Source organism: Chiloscyllium punctatum, chromosome 15 (genome assembly GCF_047496795.1).
Source record: "Chiloscyllium punctatum isolate Juve2018m chromosome 15, sChiPun1.3, whole genome shotgun sequence".
NCBI lineage: Eukaryota > Metazoa > Chordata > Chondrichthyes > Orectolobiformes > Hemiscylliidae > Chiloscyllium > Chiloscyllium punctatum.
The window spans coordinates 55,107,131-55,130,737 of NC_092753.1; the positions used below are offsets into that span (position 1 = coordinate 55,107,131).

At 40.4% G+C, this 23,607-nt stretch overlaps 1 protein-coding gene across 5 annotated transcripts in view; it reads left to right on the top strand.

Annotated features, from left to right (window-relative positions):
• Positions 1 to 23,607, top strand: part of kdm6a (lysine (K)-specific demethylase 6A) — a 232,939-nt gene that overhangs the window by 49,519 nt on the left and 159,813 nt on the right. For all 5 annotated transcript variants that reach the window (XR_011962542.1, XR_011962543.1, XM_072585169.1 and 2 more), the window contains exon 5: positions 4,785 to 4,843. Coding sequence is in view for 3 of the 5 variants with exons in the window: in XM_072585169.1 (XP_072441270.1) it covers positions 4,785 to 4,843 (59 nt within the window). In the remaining 2 variants the exon portion in view is untranslated. The remainder of the gene's footprint in view (positions 1 to 4,784; positions 4,844 to 23,607) is intronic.

Here is a 23,607-nt window from a genome sequence, read left to right on the forward strand (position 1 = left end):
CACAGTTGCAAATCTTAGCTAATTTGATACATTTCCATGTGATATCAAGAAATGGTTGGAGGCACCAAATACTGTAAAGATGGTGGGCCCTAACAACATTCCTGCAATGGTGCTGAAGACTTGTGCTCCAGAACTTAATCCCTAGCCAAGCTTACTTCATCTCCTTGACAATGTAGCAAATTGTTCAAGTATATTTAAGGTAAAATTCAATCCAGGCAATTACTGCCCCATCAGTCTACATGCAATCATCTGTAAATTGATGGATGGATGGTGTCATCGATATAGCTATGAACAGCACGTGCTTCACAATTACTTGTTTACTGACATCCAGTTTGGATTGGATCCTGTCAGGGCCTCAGCACCTCAAATTCAGCTCTTTTGTCCATGTTTGAGTCAATACTGAAATGAGGTGAGAAGAAGTGAGAGTGACAGCCCTTGACCGGAAGGCAACATTTGACAGAGTGGGATCATATAGCCTCACAAAACTAGAGTCAATGGGAACTGGAAGGGAGAACTCTAATGATTGGAGTCATACATGGCACATAGAAAGATGGCTGTAGTTATTGGAGGTCATCATTCAAGCTCCAGGGCATCTCTGCAAGTGTTCAGGGGGGTGGGTACTATTGCCAGAAATTGAACTGGACGCTACCTGCAAGACCAGGTCAGAGATAGGAATTCTGCAGGGTGTAACTCTTCACCTGACTCCTGAAGGCCTGATCACCATCTACAAGGCACAAGCCAGGAGTGTGATGGAATGCTCCCCACTTGTCCGGATGAGTGCAGATCTAATAGCACTCAAGCTTTATGCCATCCAGGTTCATAAATATTCACTCCCTCCACCACTGACACTGCAGAAGTATGTACTATCCACAAAATGTACTGCAGAAATTTGCCAAAGATACTTAGACAGCACCTTCTAAACCCATGGCCAATCCTGTCTAGAATGTCTGCTAACACATAAAAACACTGCCTCCGGCAAGTTTCTATCCAAGCCATTCTTCAGTCTGACTTGGAAAAATACATTGTTTCTTCATTGTTGCTTTTTTGTATGCCTTTGAAACCTAAGCAATAAATAAAGATCTGTACAAGAAAGTTGTGGGTTTAAAATTGTAGTTTCCAAGACAATTGTTAAATATTTCACATGTAGACCATAAGTGAAGAGGTGATAATGAGTTCTTTCTGTTCTTGTTATTTCAAAATGATATCCAGAAAAGGAACCGTGTCAGTATTTTGGCTGATTGAATAGAGCTACAGAGATTTTTTTTGTATATGGCAAAGTGGAAGGCGGCAGAAAGGGTTTGACCTAGGTAAAGTTGGATGACAGATATGACTGAGAGGGTACTAATGACCAACAATAGATCTGCAGAGATAATGCAAGACACAAGCATGGTATACAATCAAAGTGAATCTCCTGGTAAGAGTAGCTGTTAGCAGCAACAGTCCTTTTGTGACCTTATTACAGTTAATAGTTTTTTCAGCACTCCCCTTGTATGTGCTGTATTATAAATCTATGACCCTCTTTCTACAACTGCATATTTGAATCATTTCATTGAGTTTATATTATTTAACAAGCATTGACACTGATACTTAATTTCATCATCTTGCCTGTCTGCGGTCTTGCTTATTATAAGACTGTTAGTGGTCAGATTGAACTGAAAATTAAGTGAGCTCCTGACTCTCCATAGAGTCATAGAGATATATAGCATGGAAACAGACTCTTCGGTCCAACCTGTCCAGGCCGACCAGATATCCCAACCCAATCCAGCCCCACCCGCCAGCACCCGGCCCATATCCCTCCAAACCCTTCCTATTCATATACCCATCCAAATGCCTCAAATGTTGCAATTGTACCAGCCTCCACCACTTCCTCTGGAAGCTCATTCCATACACGTACCACCCTCTGCATGAAAACGTTGCCCCTTAGGTCTCTTTTATATCTTTCCCCTCTCACCCTAAACCTATGCCCTCTAGTTCTGGACTCCCCAACCCCAGGGAAAAGACTTTGCCTATTTACCCTATCATGCCCCTAATAATTTTGTAAACCTCTAGAAGGTCACCCCTCAGCCTCCAACGCTCCAGGGAAAACAGCCTCTTCCTATAGCTCAAATCCTTCAACCCTGGCAACATCCTTGTAAATCTCTTCTGAACCCTTTCAAGTTTCACAACATCTTTCCGATAGGAAGGAGACCAGGATTGCACACAATATTCCAACAGTGGCCTGACCAATATCCTGTACAGCCGCAACATGGCCTCTCAACTCCTGTACTCCATACTCTGACCAATAAAGGAAAGCATACCAAATGCCGCCTTCACTGTCCTATGTACCTGTGACTCCACTTTCAAGGAGCTATGAACCTGCACTCCAAGGTCCCTTTGTTCAGCAACACTCCCTAGGACATTACCATTAAGTGTATACATCCTGCTAAGATTTGCTTTCCCAAAATGCAGCACCTCTCATTTATCTGAATTAAACTCCATCTGCCGCTTCTCAGCCCATTGGCCCATCTCATCAAGATCCTGTTGTAATCTGAGGTAACTTCTTTGTCCACTACACCTCCAGTTTTGGTGTCATCTGAAACTTACTAACTGTACCTCTTATGCTCTCATCCGAATCATTTATGTAAATGACAAAAAGTAGAGAACCCAGCACTGATCCTTGTGGCACTCCACTGGTCACAGGCCTCCAGTCTGAAAAACAACCCTCCCATCACCACCACCCTCTGTCTTTTCCCTTTTGAGCCCTTTCTGTATGCAAATGGATAGTTCTTCCTGTATTCCGTGAGATCTGACCTTGCTAACCAGTCTCCCATGGGGAACCTTGTCAAACGCGTTACTGAAGTCCATATAGATTGCATCTACCGCTCTGCCCTCATCAATCTTCTTTGTTACTTCTTTAAAAAAACTCAATCAAGTTTGTGAGACTCTCAATGCTTTCTGCCAGAAACTAACTACGTTGAACTTGTATGCATGTTTCAACCATCTACCATTAAATTCTCTTCTCTGTGGTTTTGTTGTCCTTCAAACTTGATTAGTCCACATTCTGTGAAGTTCATAGCCTAAATTGATCCCCAGGTTTATTCAAGAGCAAAAACACATTCCTGGAATAAGTCCAGCAGGTCTTTGGATCTGAAACATTAACTCTGGTTTCTTTCCACAGATGTTGCCAGACCTGCTGAGTTTTTCCAGCAATTTGATTTTGTCTCTGATTTCCGGCATCGGCTGTGCGCTGTATTTCTATCATCGTGTTCCTCTCATCCATTGTGCGTATTCTGGTTGATGTTCTTTCTTGTTGTACAATTTAGCATTCTAATTTTGTATCAGCTTCTTTTTAGCTTCCTGTATGCAGTCTGCCTCTGCCTCGGAATTATTATTGTCATTCCCTCATTTAGAATCGCATTTTCTGTCTGCCTCATACCCACATCATGTTTTGTTAGTTTGGCCAAACATCTTTTCCAAACACCTTCATTATCAGCATTCTGCAGCGATTGTTTCTTCTGTGTTACCCTGATCCACGCCTTTATCACTCCCAAAATTTCCCCATGCCACCTTCCCTTGCCATTACAAAAGGTAATACTTGTCCATTCACCACCTGTCTCCTCACTGTCTAAAGCCCCAAACATACCCTCCAAATGAAGTGGCATTCTGTTTCTGCTTTCAATCTTGCCTCCTGTATTCACTGCTCACAATACGGTCTCCTTTATGTCAGAGACAGAAGCAGACTGGATGACTGCTTTGCAGAACTCCTCTTCTTTCTGTGGAGGAATGACCACCATCTTCCAGTTGCTTGCTATTTCAATAAATTATATTTGCACTTGTACTAACCTTTCTGTCCAACAAAGCACAATGCAAGCTTGAGAAACAATACCTCCTTTTCTGTTCAGACACCGTACAGTCTCTGGGACTTGATATTGAAGTTCACAACATCAGAGCCCGATGAACCGGTTTTTAAAAAAAACTACAGATGCTGGAAATCAAACAAAAGCAGAAATTGCTGGAAATTCTCAGCAGGTGTGGCAGCATGTGTGAAGAGAGAATCAGTTAACATTTCAGGTCCAGTGACACTTTTTCAGAACAGATTGATGTTCTCTGTCATTTTTTGCGTTTTCTCCTCCTGTTCCCTCCCCACGTGCAAGCACACAACTTTATCTTATTTGAGTTTCATTGAGCTTGCTCACAGCAGAGAAAACCCATTCTCTCCCTTGCATCTTTTCTCTCTTTCACAATAGTCTCTTATAGTTGGCCTCTACACCATTTACTGTATTCCCTTTGCCCCTCCTCTGTTTCTGCCAAAAGTTATTTTAAAAATTCCAGCTACTTTCAGTTCTGAAATAATTCACATTAATTCTGTTTCTCTCTCCATAGACGATACCAGACCAGATGAGTTTCTCCAGCATTTTTTGTTTCTGTTCTCCATTTTTACCATTCTTGACAACCTTCCTTACTTTTTATTAAAGTCGTTCGTTTTTCTATTTCTTTTTCTTTTTCGTCTACTTTTGTTTTTTGGGTAATTGTGACTGGGTGCAGCACATTATATAGCAGCATTTGTGCAAAAAATAATTTGCAGGTTGGTTTTGAATTTGCAAATGATCTAGTCCGTGGTATTGTACCTCCAAAATGCTGCGTTTGCGGTTAGTTTGAAATGTACTGACTACTATCTTTTGTAATAATTTTAGGCACCAATTCTACATTGAAGAATTCAGGAAATAAGTTAGTGAGTGTTTGTTCTAACAAAGAGTGTTGACTTTGTTATGTTATTGAATGTTTTAAATATTTTATCTCCACAGAATGCTGCCTTTTTATATGGCCTTGGTCTTGTCTACTTCCATTATAATGCATTTCAGTGGTAAGTAAATTATATATTAGTCTTTAATTGCAATAAGATGGCATCTTCAAATTAGTTAAGTTTACTTGTTTGGAGCAATGCATTTGTTTTGGTGTGACATTTACCAGTTTGTCTTTTTCTGCTAGCCTAGGGTACATGGTTTGTAAAATTGTTTATCTGAAATCTCTTGTCTTTGTGTAATTCAGACTGGGAAATGTGGAGTTATTATATTGCTTTTCATCTTTACTTACCCAATTCTGGTTAATTCGACAACAGTGTCACTGCTGTCAGCCTGTTTTTAAAAAAGGGAATCGATATTTGTTGCATCAAATTCCCCATCATCTCTCCGTGAGCCGATCATTACCCCCTTAAATAATAGAGTTAGGAAATCACTGAATTCGAGATGGAGATGGTTTAAAAAGCCCTCCATCTTCTGCCTGTGTGTTCTAGTCTCTTGCCACCATGTGTTCCTTTGCACAACCTCTATTCACATGCTTATTTCACCACCTTCTCCTCCTTCCAACATGGCCCGCCTTCTAATTTAAATTGAAGTGAACCGTGACTCTTTGTTTTGTGGGTGTAACTACAGGAATCAACTAAAAACAAAATAAAGGCTCTGTTATAGTGTTTTCAGAATACTTGCTGATTGTGAAATTCTGTCCTTAAGGCAGCAAATATCCTAGGATACTATGAAATAAAAGTTCATTTTCAATTAATCTGTCTTTGTAATCGTCTCTGACACAGATGACTTTTAACACAGCCTGTCCTCTAACCATGCTGAGACATGTTACTTTAATAAAAATCGTGCAATCCAACTTAAATTGGACAAGTTTTTGGAATTTTATAATATTGCAGAACTTGAAATGTTTTAAGATTTTACTCCATCAATTGTAATAGTCTGTTCTTTATTGGCTAAAATAGTTGAAACAAGTCTGGTTGTTTGGGGAGGTGGTATTGTGTGATAATGAAGTTGGAAAGTGATAAAGGACTTCTCATGTTTTGATGTGAAACGAGCTAAAATTTAGTTTCTTTTTAACATACTGCTGAATAAACCAAAGTGTGTTGTGATCATTAAACATGTTGGAAGGGTTAAACTTTTGTGTTGTATTCTGACAAATGAGGAAATGTCCAATAACAATTGATCACTGTGAATTACTGCAGCGATATCTCCGTTATCTGCTTTATTTGCAGGGTAACCCCACCACTGGTATATTTTGGACATTCTCAAATCATTGAGATTCTCGTCTGTATGGAATTATTCTTCTCCAACAACTCCTTTTGATGTTGTTCTGTGGGAAGTGAATGTTTTTTTGACATGCAGTGTTTAAAATTTAGCTTGGTACGTTTTACTGCAGACTCAAATTTAAACTGACTCTTATGTTTTTTCCTTTTGTAAATGTAAATAAAATGTACTTTTCATTCTAAATCGGGGAAAGTGCTTTAGTTTCTGGTACTTGAGTCAAATTTTGACCGGTTTAAATACTTGTATAATTTACCAATGAGATATCAATTTTGTCAGCATGTAGGCAGTCCGGTAGAGTTTGTGATAAAATAAAATCTTTGCAGCTTCTTTGGGCTTAATTTTCCAGAACTGCTAAGGCTGTGGCTTTGGTTTTATTTGGTGTTCTTTTGACGTGAAAGATTTATCATGCACCCACTTAGTGCCTTTATTTCCTTTTTTGTAGAAGGTTTGATCAATGCAGAGGCAGCAAGGACAAATAGAATAACTAACAAAATTGTGGAGATTTGGACTTAGTTTTGAAAAGCTCCTTCATTTTTAGAAATGACCGCAGCTTAAATTTCTGTTTCAATTATTGACAATTTGCGTTTTAGAAATTTGCTTGTTTGTATGCATTATAATATGGAATGTTGCAAGTCTTTTTTCCAGACTGGGGTTTTCACTGTAGCTCCATATAACCAGTTTTAGTTGCTATCTCACTAATTGTAAAGTTAATCTCGATGGGTTATTAAAACAATTAGATGTAAGGTGGCATAGACATTACTTTGTATCAATCTTTGGGGAAGAAAAAGACTTACTGCACTTATTTCTTCTAGATATGCCATACTTGTTAATCTAAAATTTGAAGTGTGGATATTTCATGAGCAATTTGTTGTGTCTTTATTTGAAAATTTAAGCATGAGGAAATCTTTCGCAAATTTTGAGGGATGAGTTGTGATGAAATTATGCAACTAGTTAAACGATTAAATTGTTTTGACAACTGTCAGCCTAAAATCATTTTAGAATCTTTTTGGATGACTATTGTTAGTGCTGTGGACATAGCAGGGATCAGTCGAAGTTAACTAAACTTTTGGTTTGCGCAATGCTTAAAGTTAAGCTCTTGACTTCTTTGAGAATTGCGTACTGAAGTGATAGATTCAGGAATTATCTCCCATCACTCTTATTTGGAGTCTACCAGATTTAATGACGTGAAAGGTGCTTTTCTTACAGATTCCAGTGGTCCTGCATGAAAAAACTTAAATGCTGCTTGTATTTTAACTGATCGATGCCACTCGGTCTCTTGTGTGAAATTGTTATTGATGGAGATACATGCCCAACTAATTTTTGTCAAACTTCTTACTGTGGTGACTCACCTGTTAAAGATAGTAGCCTGGATTTTGTTGTGGCTTTAAAAAAACGTTTTCCACCGTTAATTTCTAAAACTGACAACTGAAGAGTTCAAGTATGCACAGTTGAATATGGAAAGCTATTAGATTCTACTCTATGTTGTGTGCTTTTGAAATGTCTCCAGGTGATAAACAATTCAAAATTGCTGAACTGATTGAAAACTTTCTCTTTATATTGTAGCCATGATGCTTTCTTAACCTGCCTGTTCACTTGCAGATGAATTACAGCTGGATTTTTATTAAAGCCATAATGCTGAAGAGCTTGCCAGGTCCTAGAAAACTTATTTTATAATGTTATTCCTTTTTGTGATTTCATAGGTTTGTAATTTTTTAAAGCTTACATTATATTTCAACATCTAATGTGTATACTCCTACCTTTCCTTCCTCTATATAAAGATTTTTAAGAATATTCTTCAATATATTTGACTACTTAAATAGCTTTAGCTCATTGTTCCTGGCCATTGGAGAGCACCTCAGAGACCACTAACTCCTTTATGGACAGCATTCTGAGGTCTCTGGTGAAAGTTGTTGCTTTGCCACTGATATTGAAGTTTAGCTTGATCGTTGTATCTATAAGCTTTCGTTCTGTTACACCTATATAGCTAGAACCATTAAATAATATAAACACCACCCTTTCAAGTATTTGGAAGTTGCTTATGTGCAGTTCAGCTTAATAGGGCATTGAAACTCATAGACCAGAGATAAGTAACTGCTCTGATTCCATTATGTTTAAATTTGAAGAGTTTGGTTTTGAAGAATAAATTTCAATACCCTTCATAATGGGGGGAAAAAGTCTCCATTTATAATGAAGAGGGATAGCATGAGGTTGTGAGAGTCTAATTGGTCAGAACCTACTTTTGAATATTGCAAGCCGCAATGATGATTTTTCAGTCACTGTAGTCTTTGGTTATGTGAGCGTGTTGCAAAAGATCAATTTTTGATTCAGACCAGGGAAACCATTGGAAGCAGGAAGATGAACGTGCTTTTTGTGTGCCTCTTTTTAAACCTCTTTTTTTCTACTCTGAGCTTAGTTTATTCCTATGGAAAGCTGACAACATGCCAACTATGTGCTTTGAAATATTTTGATATATAAACCCCATTAGCTTGAGGTGGTACTTTTCTTACAGACAGTGTGTTGACATACAGTTCCAGGATTCTCAAATCTGTGCAAATAGTTAGTTCAGCTGAATCTGACAAAAAAAAACTGTAGATGCTAAAAATCTGAAATGAAAACTGTTGGAGCAGTTTGGTTCTGATGAAGTTACTGGACTTGGAACATTTAACTTTTTTTTCCTCCAGATGCTGCTAGACCTGTTGAGTTTCTTTGTTATTTGGCCTTTCAAGTCTGTAGCAGAGAGCATTAACCATATTTCCCAATCTGAAGTACACTCCTGAATTAATTAGATCAGCATTCCCATTACATGATCCCAATTAATCTAAGCAGTCAATGTGGGAGAGTGTAGGGATTTGAAGATTTGGTTGGCTTCCCTCACAGGTAGCAATTGTTGACTGTATGGATGTGTCCATTAGGGCACTAGCAAAGCAGCATTTGACACTACAAAAGGCTGCAAGGTGTCAATGTTATCATTACACATTTATTCCATGACAATCTATCATCCTGCAAACAAAATTACTGGCCTCAAGAGCTCCAAACTGAATGAGCAGCAGTAGGAAAATTCCACAGATTCTAAAGGGAACAAATGTATAAAGGGGGAGAAACCATGATGATGTTGATAAATCCATTTGCGCTCCCAAATGGAAATTGGTAAGTTGGTTATTTCGAAGTAACATGAACATAGAATCAGAAGCTGTTATGGCAGTATGTCTTAATTACATAGAAATTATACTCCCCCCAACAAAGTGTTTTCTGACTAATGTACACCATGTTGTTCATGCTTCATACACGTCCCCTCCCACCGACTTCACCTTCCCACAGTGGTACATCCTATTATAGTCACTGTCTCCACCACCACCACCACCACCACCACCGCTCAACAGCAGAGTGTACCATCTACAAAGATGCACTGCAGAAATTTACTAAGTTGCCTTAGACAGCACCTTTCAAACTCATGGCCACTTCCATTAGAAGGGCAAGGGCAGCAGATACATGGGAGCACCACCACCTTCAAGTTCCCTTCCAAGTCACCAACCATTCTGACTTTGGAATATATTGCCCTTCCTCCGGTATCACTGGGTCAGAATCCTGGAGCTCCTCCTTTAGAGTATTTAAATGTCACTATACCTCAAGATGGCAACAATTCAAGAAAAGCTGGTAATGAGTTGCCTTAAAGTACAATTAAGGATGGGCAATAAATGTTGGTCGAGCTAGCAATGGCCACATCATAAGAACAAATCGAAAAGTTTTGCTTCTCAGTGCATTCAGCTGGAATGACATAGACTTCTCAGATGTGAGGTTTTGAATGTATTGTTGGATTTAAGGGATGCAGTTTTAATAAACACATGGGATTTTGACATTTTTCTAAAGTACAGCAACTTTCTACCCTTCCTCAAACCTGCAGATGACAGTATTATCAAACACCGTTTTCCACAGGCATGGACTAAGCTGTTAGCCAGGTGATGAAGCTTGACAAATAAGTTTTAAAGCATTTATGATGGGTGGAAAGAATGTTGAGGAGGTGGAGATTAATGCAGGAAATTCCAGTGCTTAGGACCTTGCCATCTTGCCATTGATAGTTGAGTGATTACAGTTGAGCTTGCCCAAGATTCCAGAATTGGAAGAGTAGTTACCTGAGAGAGTTAGGTAATGTGGAGCTGCAAGTTCATGCTGGGGAATTCAGAGTGGCATTGCTAATCAGGGATAGTTTCACAGCTGCAGAAAGGGAGTGCATGGAGGAGGGTCTGTCGACAGAGTCAGCATAGGTTGAAGTCAGAAAGCGGAAAGGAGCAGTCACTTTATTGGGAGTTTTCTATATGCCCCCCAATAGCATCAGAGACATAGGAGCAGATTGTAAGGCAGATTTTGGAAAGGTGCAGAAGTAACAGGGTTGTTGTCATGGATGACTTCAATTTCCCTAATATTGATTGGAACCTCCTTAGTTCAAATAGTTTGGATGGAGCAATCTTTGTCAGGTGTGTCCAGAAAGTGTTCCTGATGGGCTAACTAGAGGGGACGCCATATTGGATTTGGTGCTTGGCAATGAACCATGCCACATGTCAGATCTCCTGGTGGAAGATCATTTCGGTAATAGTGATCACAAATTCCTGATCTTTTGTTATAGTCGTGGAGATGGATAGGAGCAGACGGTATGGGAAAGTATTTAATTGAGGGAGGGGGAATTACAATGCTATTAGGCACTAGCTGGGAACTGATGTTTTCAGGGAAATGCATGACTGAAATGTGGAGGTTGTTTAGGAAACACTAGCTGATAGTGCTGGAAAAGTTTGTCCCACTGAGGCAAGGAAGGGGTGATAGGTGACAGACCCTTGGGTGACGAGGGATGTGGAACATCTAGTCAAGAGGAAGAAGGAAGCTGACTTAAGGTTGAGGCAAGGATCAAAACAGGGCTTTAGAGGGTTACAAGGTAGCCAGGAAGGAACTGAAGAATGGACTTTGAAAATATAGAAGGGGGCATGAAAAAGCTTCAGTGGGTAGGATAAGGAAAACCCCAAGGCGTTCTACACTTATTTGAGGAACAAGAGGCTGACCAGAGTGAGGCTAGGGTCAGTTAGGGGTAGTGGAGGGAACTTGTGCCTGGAGTTGGAGGAAGTAGGAAAAGCCTTTAATGAAAACTTTGTTTCAGTATTCACTACTGCGAGGCACTTTGACCTTTTGGGGACAGCGTGAAATAGGCTGCTATGCTAGAACTGGTTGGTGTTAGGAAGAAGGATGTATTAAAAATTTTGAAGAACATTGGGATGGATTAAAACCCTGGGCCAGATGGGATATACCTAGGTTACTAAATGAAGCGAGGGAAGAGATCGCTGTGCCTTTGGTGATTATCTTTGTGTCTTTACTGGGGTAGTGCCAGACGATCGAAGGGTGGCAAATGCTGTTCCCTTATTTAAGAAAGGGAATAGGAATAATCCTAGGAATTAGACTAGTCAGTCTTATGTCAGTAGTGGGTAATGTATTGGAGGGGATTCTGAGACAAGATTTATGATTACTTGTAAAACCATAGTTTGATAATAGATAGTCAGCATGGCTTAGAGAGGGCCAGGTCATGCCTCAGAATCCTTTATTGAATTTTTTTAGGATGTCACAAAACTTGTTGATGAAGGTAGAGCAGAAGATATGGTGGTACATGAATTTTAGCAATGTGTTTGATAATGTTCCTCATGATAAACTTATTCAGAAAGTAAGAACATGAACATAGAACAGGGAAATCTGGATGTCTGGTGGTAGTAGATGGAAAGTATTCAGCCTGAAGCTCGGTGACCAGTGGTGTTCAGCAGTGATCAATTTTGAGATTTCTGCTCTTTGTGATTTTTATCAATAACTTGGATAAAGAAGTGGAAGGGTGGGTTACTAAGTTTGCCAATGGCACAAACGTCCATGGAGTTGTGGATAATGTGGAAGACTGTTGGAGGTTACAATGGGACATTGCCAGTATGCAGAGATGAGCTGAGAAGTGACAGATGGAGTTCAACCTTAAATTGTTAATGCCCTCATTTTTGAAGGCTGAATTTGAATGTAGATTGCAGAGTTGAAGGCAGGATTCCTGGCAGTGTGGAGGAGCAGAGGGAACTTGGGGTTCACGTCCATAGATTCCTCAAAGTTGCCACCCAAGTTGTTAAGAAGGTGTATGGTGTGTTGGCTTTCATTAGCAGAAGGATTTGATTTTAAAGAGGTGTAAGGTTATGCTGCAGCTCTATAAAGCCCTGGTTAAGCCGCACTTGGAATATTGTGTTCAGTTCTGGTCATCTCATGATAAGAAGGATTTGGCAATTTTAGGTAGGGTGCAGAGGAGATCTATCAGGATGCTGCCTGGACTGGAGGGCATGTCTTATGGCGAAAGATTGAGAAAAGCCATAGTTCCCTCATTGGAGTGAAGAAAGATGAGAGGTGACTCTATAGAGGTGTACAAGACGATGAGAGGCATAGGTAGAGTGAATAGTCTATCACAACTGGGCATAACTTTAAACTTTCCACCAATTACCTTAGGGGAGATGTCAGAAGTAAGTTCTTTACATAGTAGGTGCGTGGAATGCACTGCCAGCAGTAGTGGTAGAGTCAGATACATTAGGGACAGTTAAGTGGCTCTTGGATAGGCACATGGGTGATAGTAAAAGGAAGGGTATGTAGGTCAGTTTGAACTTTAGAATAGGATAAAAGGTCAGCACAACATAGAGGGCTCAAGGTCCTATACTGTTCTGTACCCTTCTATATGAAGGGGTGAAACACAGCCTTGTTGCTTAGTTGGGAACAGGTCAGCGTGTATGCTAATGGCCAAATGTGACTTAGGTAAGTTAGCATAAGGGTAGCTTTTGTTTTGGGTATGTTTGAATTAAGTTTGTTGCATTGTTTGCTTATCTGAATCCTGTTACATATTCCCTAACTCATAGAGTCATAGAGATGTACAGCATGGAAACAAACCCTTCGGTCCAACCCGTCCATGCTGACTAGATATCCCAACCCAATCTAGTCCCACCTGCCAGCACCCGGCCCATATCCCTCCAAACCCTTCCTATTCATATACCCATCCAAATGCCTCAAATGTTGCAATTGTACCTGCCTCCACCACATCCTCTGGCAGCTCATTCCATGCACGTACAACCCTCTGCGTGAAAAGGTTGCCCCTTAGGTCTCTTTTATATCTTTCCCCTCTCACCCTAAACCTATGCCTCCTAGTTCTGGTCTCCCTGACCCTAGGGAAAAGACTTTGACTATTTATCCTATCCATGCCCCTCATAATTTTGTAAACCTCTAGAAGGTCACCCCTCAGCCTCCAATGCTCCAGGGGAAACAGCCCCAGCCTGTTCAGCCTCTCCCTATAGCTCAGATCCTCCAACCCTGGCAACTCCTTTGCTCTTGAGGCATTAAGGTTAATTTGGTGTTTGCAACATGTCATAAATGTGGTGTGTTTGATTGTTTTATTTCACTCTACGTATTCTCAAAATCAAAGAGTTTCTTCCCTGTCACAACGTGGATTAATGTGATTTTAGAAAGTGTCCACCATTGCCCAATTCACAACAGTTGGAGATGGGCAGTGCACCATCTCCCGAGATCAAATCATTAAACACTGGATCTTGTGCTTGGTAGTGAACCAGGCCAGGTGTTTGATTTAGTGGTAGGTGACCATAATTCAGTTGATTTTAGTTTAGTGATGGAAAGGGCTAGGTACATGCCACAGACCAAGAGTTATAGATGGGGGAAGGGCAACTATATTGCGATTAGGCAAGACTTGGGAGGCACAGAATGGGGTAGCAAAATGCAGAGGATGGGTCAGTCAAAATGTGGAGCTGGTTTAAAGAACAGATATTGTGTGATCTTGATAGGTATGTGCCTGTCAAGCAGGGAGGAAGTGATAAGGAAGGGGAACCATGATTTACTAAAGAAATTGTATCTCTTGTTAGGTGAAAGAGGAAGGCTTATGTGATGTTGAGACGAGATGGTTCAGATGAGGCGATGGAGAGTTACAGATTAGCGAGGAAGAATTAAGAGTGTTAAGAGGAGCACAGAGGGGACATGAGCAGTCTTTACCAGGTAGAATAAAAGAGAACCCTAAAGTTTTCTATAAGAATGTGAGGAATAAAAGGATGACTGGGGTAGGAATAGGTCCAGTCAAAGACAGCAGTGAGAAGTTGAGTGTGGACCCTGTGGAGATCGGAGAGGTGCTAAACAAATATTTCCTATCTATTTTCACTCAGGACAAGGAGAATATTGTAGAGGAGAAGACCGATATGGGCTATTGGACTAGAAAGGATTGCGGTTACCAAGGAGGAGGTGTTATCAATTCCTAGAAGGTGCAAAAGTAGATAAGTTTCCCCTGGGCCAGATGGGATTTATCAGAGGATTCTTGGGAAGCTAGGGAGGAGATGTGGAGTCTTTGGCCTTGATCTTTGAGCCGTCATTGTCTACAGGTTTAATACCAGATGACTAGAGGATTGCAAATGTTGTGCCCCTCTTCAAGACAGGCAGTAGAGATGACCCAGGTAATTATAGACCAGTGAGCCTTACTTCTGTAATGGGAAAGGTTTTGGAAAGGATTATAAGAGATGGGATTTATAATCATCTCGCAAGCAACAATTTGATTGGAGATAGGCAACATGGTTTTGTCAAAAGCAGGTTGTGTCTCAGAAACCTCATTGAGTTTTTTTAAGAAGGTGACCAAGCATGTGGATGAGGAGAAGGCAGTTGACGTGGTGTACATGGACTTCATTAAAGCCTTTGATAAGGTTCCTCATGGTTGGCTTTTGGAAAAAATGCGGAGGCATGGGATTGAGGGTGATTTAGCAATTTGGATAAGAAACTGGCTTTCTGAAAGAAGGCAGCGAGTGGTGGTTGATGGAAAATATTCAGCCTGGAGTCCGGTTACTAGTGGTGTTCCACAGGATCTGTTTTGGGACCACTGCCATTTGTCATTTTTATAAATGACTTGGGCATAGGTGGATGGATTAGTAAATTTGCAGATGACACTAAAGTCAGTGGAGTGGTGGACAGTTTGGAGCAATGTTGCAGGTTGCAGGGGGACTTGGATAAACTGCAGAATTGTGCTGAGAGGTGGCAAATGGAGTTCAGTGCAGATAAATGTGAGGTGATTCACTTTGGGAAGAATAACAGGAAGGCAGAATACTGGCTCAGTGGAAAGATTCTTGGTAGTGTGGATGTGCAGAAGGATCTTGGTGTTCATGTACATAGATTCCTGAAAGTTGCCACCAAGGTTAGATAGTGCTGTTAAGAAGGCATGTGGTGTGTTAGGCTTTATTGGTAGAGAGAGTGAGTTCCGGAGCTGTGATGTCATGCTGCAACTGTACAAAACGCTAATATGGCCTCACTTGGAATATTGTGTACAGTTCTGGTCGCCCCATTACAGGAAAGGTGTGGAAGCATTGGAAAAGGTGCAGAGGAGATTTACCAGGATGTTTCCTGGTCTGGAGGGAAGGTCTTATGCGGAAAGACTGAGGGACTTGGGTCTGTTCTCATTAGTGAGAAGGCTAAGAGGGATTTAATAGAGACATACAAGATGATCAGAGGATTCGATAGGGTGGACAGTGAGAGTCTTTTTCCTAGGATGATGTTGGTTTGTACGAGGGGGCTTAGCTGCAAATTGAGGGGTGATAGATTTAAGACAGATGTAAGGCAGGTTCGTTACTTGGTGAGTTGTAAGGGTGTGGAATGCCCTGCCTACCAATTTAGTTAACTCAGCCACATTAGGGGCAATTAAACAGTCCTTGGATAAGCATATACATGATGATGGGGTAGTGTAGGGGAGATGGCCTTAGATTAGTTCACAGGTCGGTGCAACATAGAGAGCCGAAGGGCCTGTTCTGCGCTGTATTGTTCTATATTCAATGCTTTCCTTTTCAATCGGTCTCATGGTTAAACCCTGGTTTGCTTTTATCTGCATAAATAGTGATTCAAAGCTCTCCTTTCAATTGTTTAAGTGGTTAATTCAGCTATGCTTTGTAAAGCTATAGTACGCAGTTTACTCCTGCAGGAGAAAGTGAGGACTGCAGATGCTGGGGATCAGAGCTTAAAAATGTGTTGCTGGAAAAGTGCAGCAGGTCAGGCAGCATCAAAGGACCAGGAGAATCGATGTTTCGGGCATAAGTCCTGCAGTTGAAAGCAGCAACATCATGGGCGGCACGGTGGCACAGTGGTTAGCACTGCTGCCTCAGCGCCAGAGATCCGGGTTCAATTCCCGTCTCATGCAACTGTCTGCATGGGTTTCCTCTGGGTGCTCCGGTTTCCTCCCACAGTCCAAAAATGTGCAGGTTAGGTGAATTGGCCATGCTAAATTGCCTGTAGTGTTAGATGAAGGGGTAAATGAAGGGGAATGGGTCTGGGTGGGTTGCTCTTCGGAGGGTCGGTGTGGACTTGTTGGGCCGAAGGGCCTGTTTCCACACTGTAAGTAATCTAATCTAATCTGGGACTGAACTAAATTGTATTGGAAGCTTTCGGTGACCCACAACTTGTCACACAACGGTAATTTTAGGCATGTTGCTTCAGATTGTTTTCAAAAAGTCCTGTTCTTTTTTAGATTTAATTGTAAGCCAGAGTTGAATAATTCATATTTCTGCAGAACCAAATGTGCAGCTTTGTAAAGATGTACTTCACAGCAACAGTAGTAGTTCTGATTGTAAATTGAATTGGAAACAGGATGGTGAGACCTAATTTCTGGAATATTAGGCATTCGGCCATATCAACACAAAACACCTACAACGTAGAACTGGCTTTTCAGACTCCTTTCCTGACTTCAGTATACTTCTATCGTGGCTTGACTCCAAGAATCATTTTCAGAATGAAACAATGTCAGATAATTCTGGAAATGCGTAGATTAGTTAATATCTTTAAAGGAAAAACACTGGTTGTCATTTTCAGTGTAAACTGTTGAACTAGTAATGGAAAAGATTTATAGTAGAGTTGATGGGGAATGAACAGCAAATGTTTCAGTTAATGAGGAAATTGATGGTCTGGATGGCTTGCAAAGTGCTCAAAGGAAACTTTAATTTTTATTTAATGACTTTCTACTGTCTTTAAAAATGTTATACATCTATAGAGTGTGAAAATAGCTAATATGCATTTTTTTTAATGGATGCAAGTCCTCAAAGCTAACTGGTAGCTGTTTCCTTAACAGAATCACAGAGGACTACAGCACAGAAAAAGGCCTTCAGCCCATTGAGTCTGCACGAGTCAAAAACATCCACCATTTTAATCCCATTTTCCAGCATTTAACTCATAACCTTATGTCTTGGCATCACAAATGTGTAGCTAAATATTAAATACGATAATTAGTCTGTCACATAGAGTTTATGTTGCAGCACTAGCTGTTTAGGGGCTCTGGCTTATCCTATTCCTGTTTAACAAGGGCTACTCAATCTGGTCGTTTGTTGAAAAGCTGGGGTTTGTCACAGGTTGTGGAAAAATTCAGAATAAAGCATTATAAATTAGAGTAAGATCTGCAGATATAGAGGTCTAAAATGATAGTCTGTGAATACACAGCAAATGGTTTCGTCTTGTCAAAACGTAATAAGTGATTGTTTTAGTAATGAATCTTAATAAGCCTCTGTCGAGGAGTTCTTGCATTCAAAAAAACAATGATTCCAGTTTGTGTTTATGGGCTGCAGGAGTCTGTTTGGGAGAGCACTTGTGCATTGCACCTGCTGAGTGACAAATTGACTAGGTGTGTATCAAAGGAACCCTTAATCTGGACTTTCCTGCCCTTTCTCCTTGAAAATTGATCCAAGGAGTAAACATGACATTGAATACTTTGCAACAAAATTAATCAATGCTTAGTGTTTCTTTTGAAATAATTTAAGACCATGTATTTAAGACAAATGTCCATCTACTACATAGAATCAGCACAGAAACAGACCCTTCGGTCCAACTTGTCCATGCTGACCAGATATCCCAACTCAATCTAGTCCCACCTACCAGCACCTGGCCCATATCCCTCCAAACCCTTCCTATTCATATACCCATCCCGATGCCTTTTAAATGTTGTAATTGTACCAGCCTCCACCGCTTTCTCTGGCAGCCCACTCCACACACCCACCACCCTCTGTGAAAATGTGGCCCCTTCGGTCTCTTCTTTATCTTTCCCTTCCATCCTAAACCTATGCCCTCTAGTTCTGGACTCTCCCACCCCTCAGTCTTCGCTCCAGGGAAAACAGCCCTAGCCAATTCAACCCCTCGCTATAGCTTGAATCCTCCAATCCTGGCAACATCCTTGTAAATGTTTTCTGAACCCTTTGAAGACCAGAACTGCATGCAATATTCCAAAAGTGGCCTAACCAATGTCCTGTAGGTCAACAATTAATTGTACCATCTAATTGCAAGCTTTTACTTGATTAACAAAAGCGGCTCAGCATTTTTGTCCCCCGTATGAGAACATGTGATTTTGTCTGAAGAAGGGTGGCCATTTTTCTAAAATTAGTAAACTGCTTGAAATGGAGGGCAGCAACAGCGATTCTTCTTTACTGTTTCACAGAGATGTGCATGTTGCTAGTTCACCCAGCATTTATTGTCCACACCTAATCTAAGTAATCTAATCTAACCACCTTGAAGTCAATGGTGAGTTACCACCTCTCATTCTGTAACTCCAGTGGTTGTGAACACAACATTCTGGAGGCTTTCTTTCTGAAGAAAGGTTGGACATGCTAAGCGAGCTGCCTCTGAAGTACTCTTTTAAAGGTAATTGAATATTCTGCATCCAGTGATTGCACTTCAGTATGGCTCATTAAAATGATTCAGGATGTGCTGAAAAAGATGCAAGATATATATGATAAACTTGGTTGGTCTGATCGAGAACGAGCCCAGCTTTCTTTATTCCTTGTGCTGAGTTCAGCGGTTGTGTTGCTACATCAGTTCCTCCTGAGCTTGAACAGAATAAATGTATGTTATTCAAGCCTGTATTGTCAAATCACCTACTGAAAGTCTATTTTGGGTGATCAAACCTAACCATTGGTGGATGCTATAGCATATAATCAGAAGTGACTGGTCTTGTTGTAGGCTTCTGAAACGTGTTATTGACCATTGTGAGCCAGGAAACTAACTTTTTAGATCTTGTTTGTGTTTTTTTTACCCAGAATGCATTGTATGTGCACAGAAATGAATCTCAGAATTGACACTAGAATTATCAGCTGAGAAACGCTGACTTTGTTGGAAGCCCAATCCATGCTTTCCCAAAACACTTTGAGCTTGATTTGCAATAACCTCAGCAGATATAAATAGATGTTCAGAAAAAGTTCAGCAGTTTGGGCACAAATCTTTGTCAGTGTATTAGCGTACACATTTTTTTAAAGAGGTGTCAGTTGGAAGCTTTCAGAACCTTTCAGTTGAGATAAGAAAACCGATGTGCTGAATGTATAGAATCCTTATAGGACCATCTACATGTTGACATAAAAAGCTCTTTTGTATGCATTTTCAAGAAATCTGCTCCCTCTAAACCCTTTTTATTACAGTTATCCCAATTAATTTTGGGGTAGTTGAAATCCCCAAGTATAATTCAATCTTTTATTATTAGTTTTAAACTCTTGTGAATTGACTACATATCTCTCACCATTTGCCTACGGTCTTTTTGGGCATGAGCTATAGTACATTTCTAACAATGTAACTGCTCCCTGTTTATTCCCAATGCCTACTCTCGACATTTTATCTGAACCCTTTCAAGATGTCATCCCTCCTTTTACAGTAATTCTCTAATAATGCAGCCCCACCTCCACTTTTGCACCCTCACCTGTTCTCTCTGAAGATCCTATACCTTTGAATGTTCAGTTGCCAATCATGTCCCTCCCTTAACCACATCTGTGATGGCAACAATATCAGAGTTCCATGTCTCAATGTACACCCTTAACTCATCTGTCTTCCTCTAGTACTCCTGAAATTTAATGTTGGTCATCCGGTGTCACCTTACTCCTTTTGAGACACCACTTGGTTGAACTTGCCCTGCCTTGGTTCCTTTTTAAGTTATGCCATGTTACTATGGAACTAACTCACTGACCCTTACCCATGCTAAACTGGTTTAAAATTCTTTCATGTAGCATTAGCAAGCCCTCCTTCAAGGATATTAGCCTTATTCTAATTTAGGTGCAGACCATCCCAATTATAGAAGTCCCATCTTTCCCAGAAACGGCCTCAGTGATTTGAGAATCTAAAACCCCCTCTTCCTGCACCAATTCCTGAGCCATGCATTCACCTAATCTATTAGAATCATAGAATCCCTTAACTCTGGAAGCAGATTGTTCAGCCCTTCGAATCCATTGAGCATCCTGCCCAGATCCCCTTCCCTACCCTGTGACCTTACATTTCCCACCTAGCCTGCATATCCGTCGATGCTGGGCAATTTAGCACAGTCAAATCCACCTACCTTGCACATCTTTGAACTGCAGGAGGAAACTGGAGCTCCCAGAGGAAACCCATGCAGACACTGGAAGAATGTGTAAGCTCCCCACAGACAGTCACCCAAGGGTGGAATCAAACCTGGGTCATTGTGAAGCAGCAGAGCTAACCACTTAGCCAAGATGTTGCCCTGATTAGTACATACCACTGGGAGTAATCTTAGATTACCAGTTTTTGAGGTCCTGCTTCTTTAATCTACTGCCTAGCTCCCTGACTACTTGATACAATACCTCGTCCTTTGTTTTACCTATGTAGTTGGTACCATTGTGTACCACTACCTCTCTGACTTATCACCTACCCTCTTCAGGATGTCCAGTAGATGCCCAGTGAAATCCCTGACCCTGGCACTAGTGTGGCAACACTGCAGTCCTATATCTGTGGCTACAGCGATGCCTACCTGTTCCCCTAACTAATGAACAAGTCCATCTCGGTACTGCACTTCTGACCTGTCCATCACCTTTCCCATTTATCCGCTCCACCCTCCTCTCCGGCCTATCACCTCCCTCACCTTCTATCTTTCGCATTCTCAGCTACCTCCAACCCCATCCCCTCCCATTTATCTCTCAGCCCCTTGGCCTATAAGCCTCATTCCTGATGAAGGGCATATGCCCAAAACGTCAATTCTCCTGCTCCTCTGATGCCGTCTGACTTGCTGTGCTATTCCTGACGAATCCTTGCTGGGAATTGTTACCTTGATTAACTGTCATCCTTTTTCCTTGTGTTGTCTATGGTGTACTGTTGTACACTGCTCCGGTAACCATTTGTTGATTTGAGAAACGTTTGGAGTAAATTATGCGATATGCTTATTTGCAATTTTGGATTTCAATCAGCAGTTGTAGTCCTAATCATGAAGCCATTTCTCTTTAAAGATCGAATGTGTTTTAATTTCTTGAGGTGGGATAGATGTTTAAAGGAAAGAGTGATGCAAAAGATCTTAAACGTGAGTGAACTGACACAACTTTAAATTTTATTCATAACACTAAATTGAACATTGCCTACAATTAAGCAACACATTCGTTTTGAATGTTCTTCAAGACTTTTATAAATCTTAAAGCATTTGATGAATAACTGCAAGTGTCTTCAAATGGATACAATGTTTTACTTAATTTATACTCTATGGTGCTTCCTAAACATTTTGCAAATGTGAAGTACTAAATTAGCCCCCTCCTTTCCCCACCCCACATCATCTTACCCAACTGTACTGTGCACAGTCTGTCTTTCTGAGTCACTGTAATCAGCTTCAACGTCTTTCCCCCTGTTGGTGTGGTTAACAGATGTACCTGGAATTTCTAGTTTGTCCCCTGGGAAAGGAAACTGAGGAAACAGGCAGGAAGGAACAATAAGTTTGAACAAAGTTTGAAGGAACCATTCACTGTCCAGGCTTAGCCATATCATCACCTGGCACCAATTCAGTTGGTCCTAGGCTGTTTTAATACCCGAAGTGATGCGTTTGAGAATTGCAGAGACAACTGCAAACATTCATACCTTGCTTTTCTCATTGCATGAGAGGCTGTGGTGTCCAAATACATAAGCATGACTTTGTTTGGAACCAGGACAATGTTGACAATATGTATCAACCCCTTAAAACGTGGAATGCTTGTTATTCCTGGTCCTGATGTCATATGCTATAATATTTGAACTGATTCATTGAAAACTTGCTAAATGAAGGTCTCCAGGCATTCTGTCATTTTCAGTCTGCTTTTCAACTGGGGTTTTGAAAACATTGTATTTTAGAAGAACTATTGTATATTTGCATGTAGGTAGAAGTAAGTGGATTGCTGTTTTTCCAGCTGTTTAGAAGTATGCAGCCTTATTTTACAACAGTGTTGACTGTGATCATGGCTGAAAGAAACCTACATAGGTAAGCATCTCCTGTTTGAGAAAACTACATTATGGAACAGGGAATTAGTATAACTTTTTGAAGTCCTAAAATTCTTTTACTGTACTATATGAAATTTGGATTGGATAATTTATTAGTTACCGATTTAGTGCTATTGCTTCTTTTATTTAGAGTCTCCAGTGGTTTTGTTGGAAATTTATTGTTTCTCTACTGTGCAGTTTTGACCACATGGTGTCACTAAATCACATGTTTTGTTTTGTGTGTGAATTTGCACTAAAACAACAATATAAAATAACAGTTATGTTGTAACCTTTTAAGGCAGTTTCATATTACAAAAAAAATGTGCAAGCTTTAGGCCATCAGCACAATTGATACATTTTGATCAAACAAAAAATATAGGCTATAATAATGCTCAAAATAACTTGCAAATCTGGAAACAAAAAAAACCCAAAGAATCATGGATGCTGGAAATCAAACAAGAGCAGAAATTGTTGGAAAATCTCAGCAGATCTGCTATGTGTGGGTGGAGAAAGAGTTGATGTTTCAAGTTCAGTGACCCTTCAGAACAATCTGGAAACATCTGTGGGGAGAGAGAGTTTAAAATTTCAGGTTGTGACCTTTCATTAGTAATTGCATGAATTCTGATGAAAAGTCACAAATTATAACACTTGCTATTCCAATTTTCCTAGATGCTGCCAGACTTGCTGAGTGTGTATTTTGAGCATTTTATTTGGATAATGTGCATGTTTTATGATTTTGGATCTTTGAATTTTTCCCCATTGTTAATCCCCTTCCAAATCAGAATAAAGTTGTGCTTTTGAAAGTAGTTGAGTCTGTGCAAAAGTGGGCTAATTGTTTTAAATCTCAAGTTTCGTTCTGCTCAGTTATCATACAAGATTCAATAATGTGATTACATAGCAGCAAAAGACATTGGAATAAATTATCTTGTTTGGAACAAAATTGCAATCTTCGGGTGCAGGAGCAAGAGATACATATTTGGCCAATTGATCGTAGTCTATCTGTTCCTCAACTCCATTCCCGATTCAGGATGTTGTGTGCCTTGGAGGAGAACTTGCAAGTGCTGGTGTTTCCAAATGTGCGCTGCCCTTTGTCCTTCGATAAATAAGTTGTGGGTTTGGAAGGTGCTGTTGAAGCATCTTAGCTAGTAGTTTCAGCATGTTTTGTATAAGATTCTTTGGAGAAAGCATGTGTTCAAAATGGTGAGCAGCTTAAATAAGCTGCTTCATCAAGGATTGTTTTGAACTCTGAATATCATTGGAACTGCACTCCCTTCCTTCT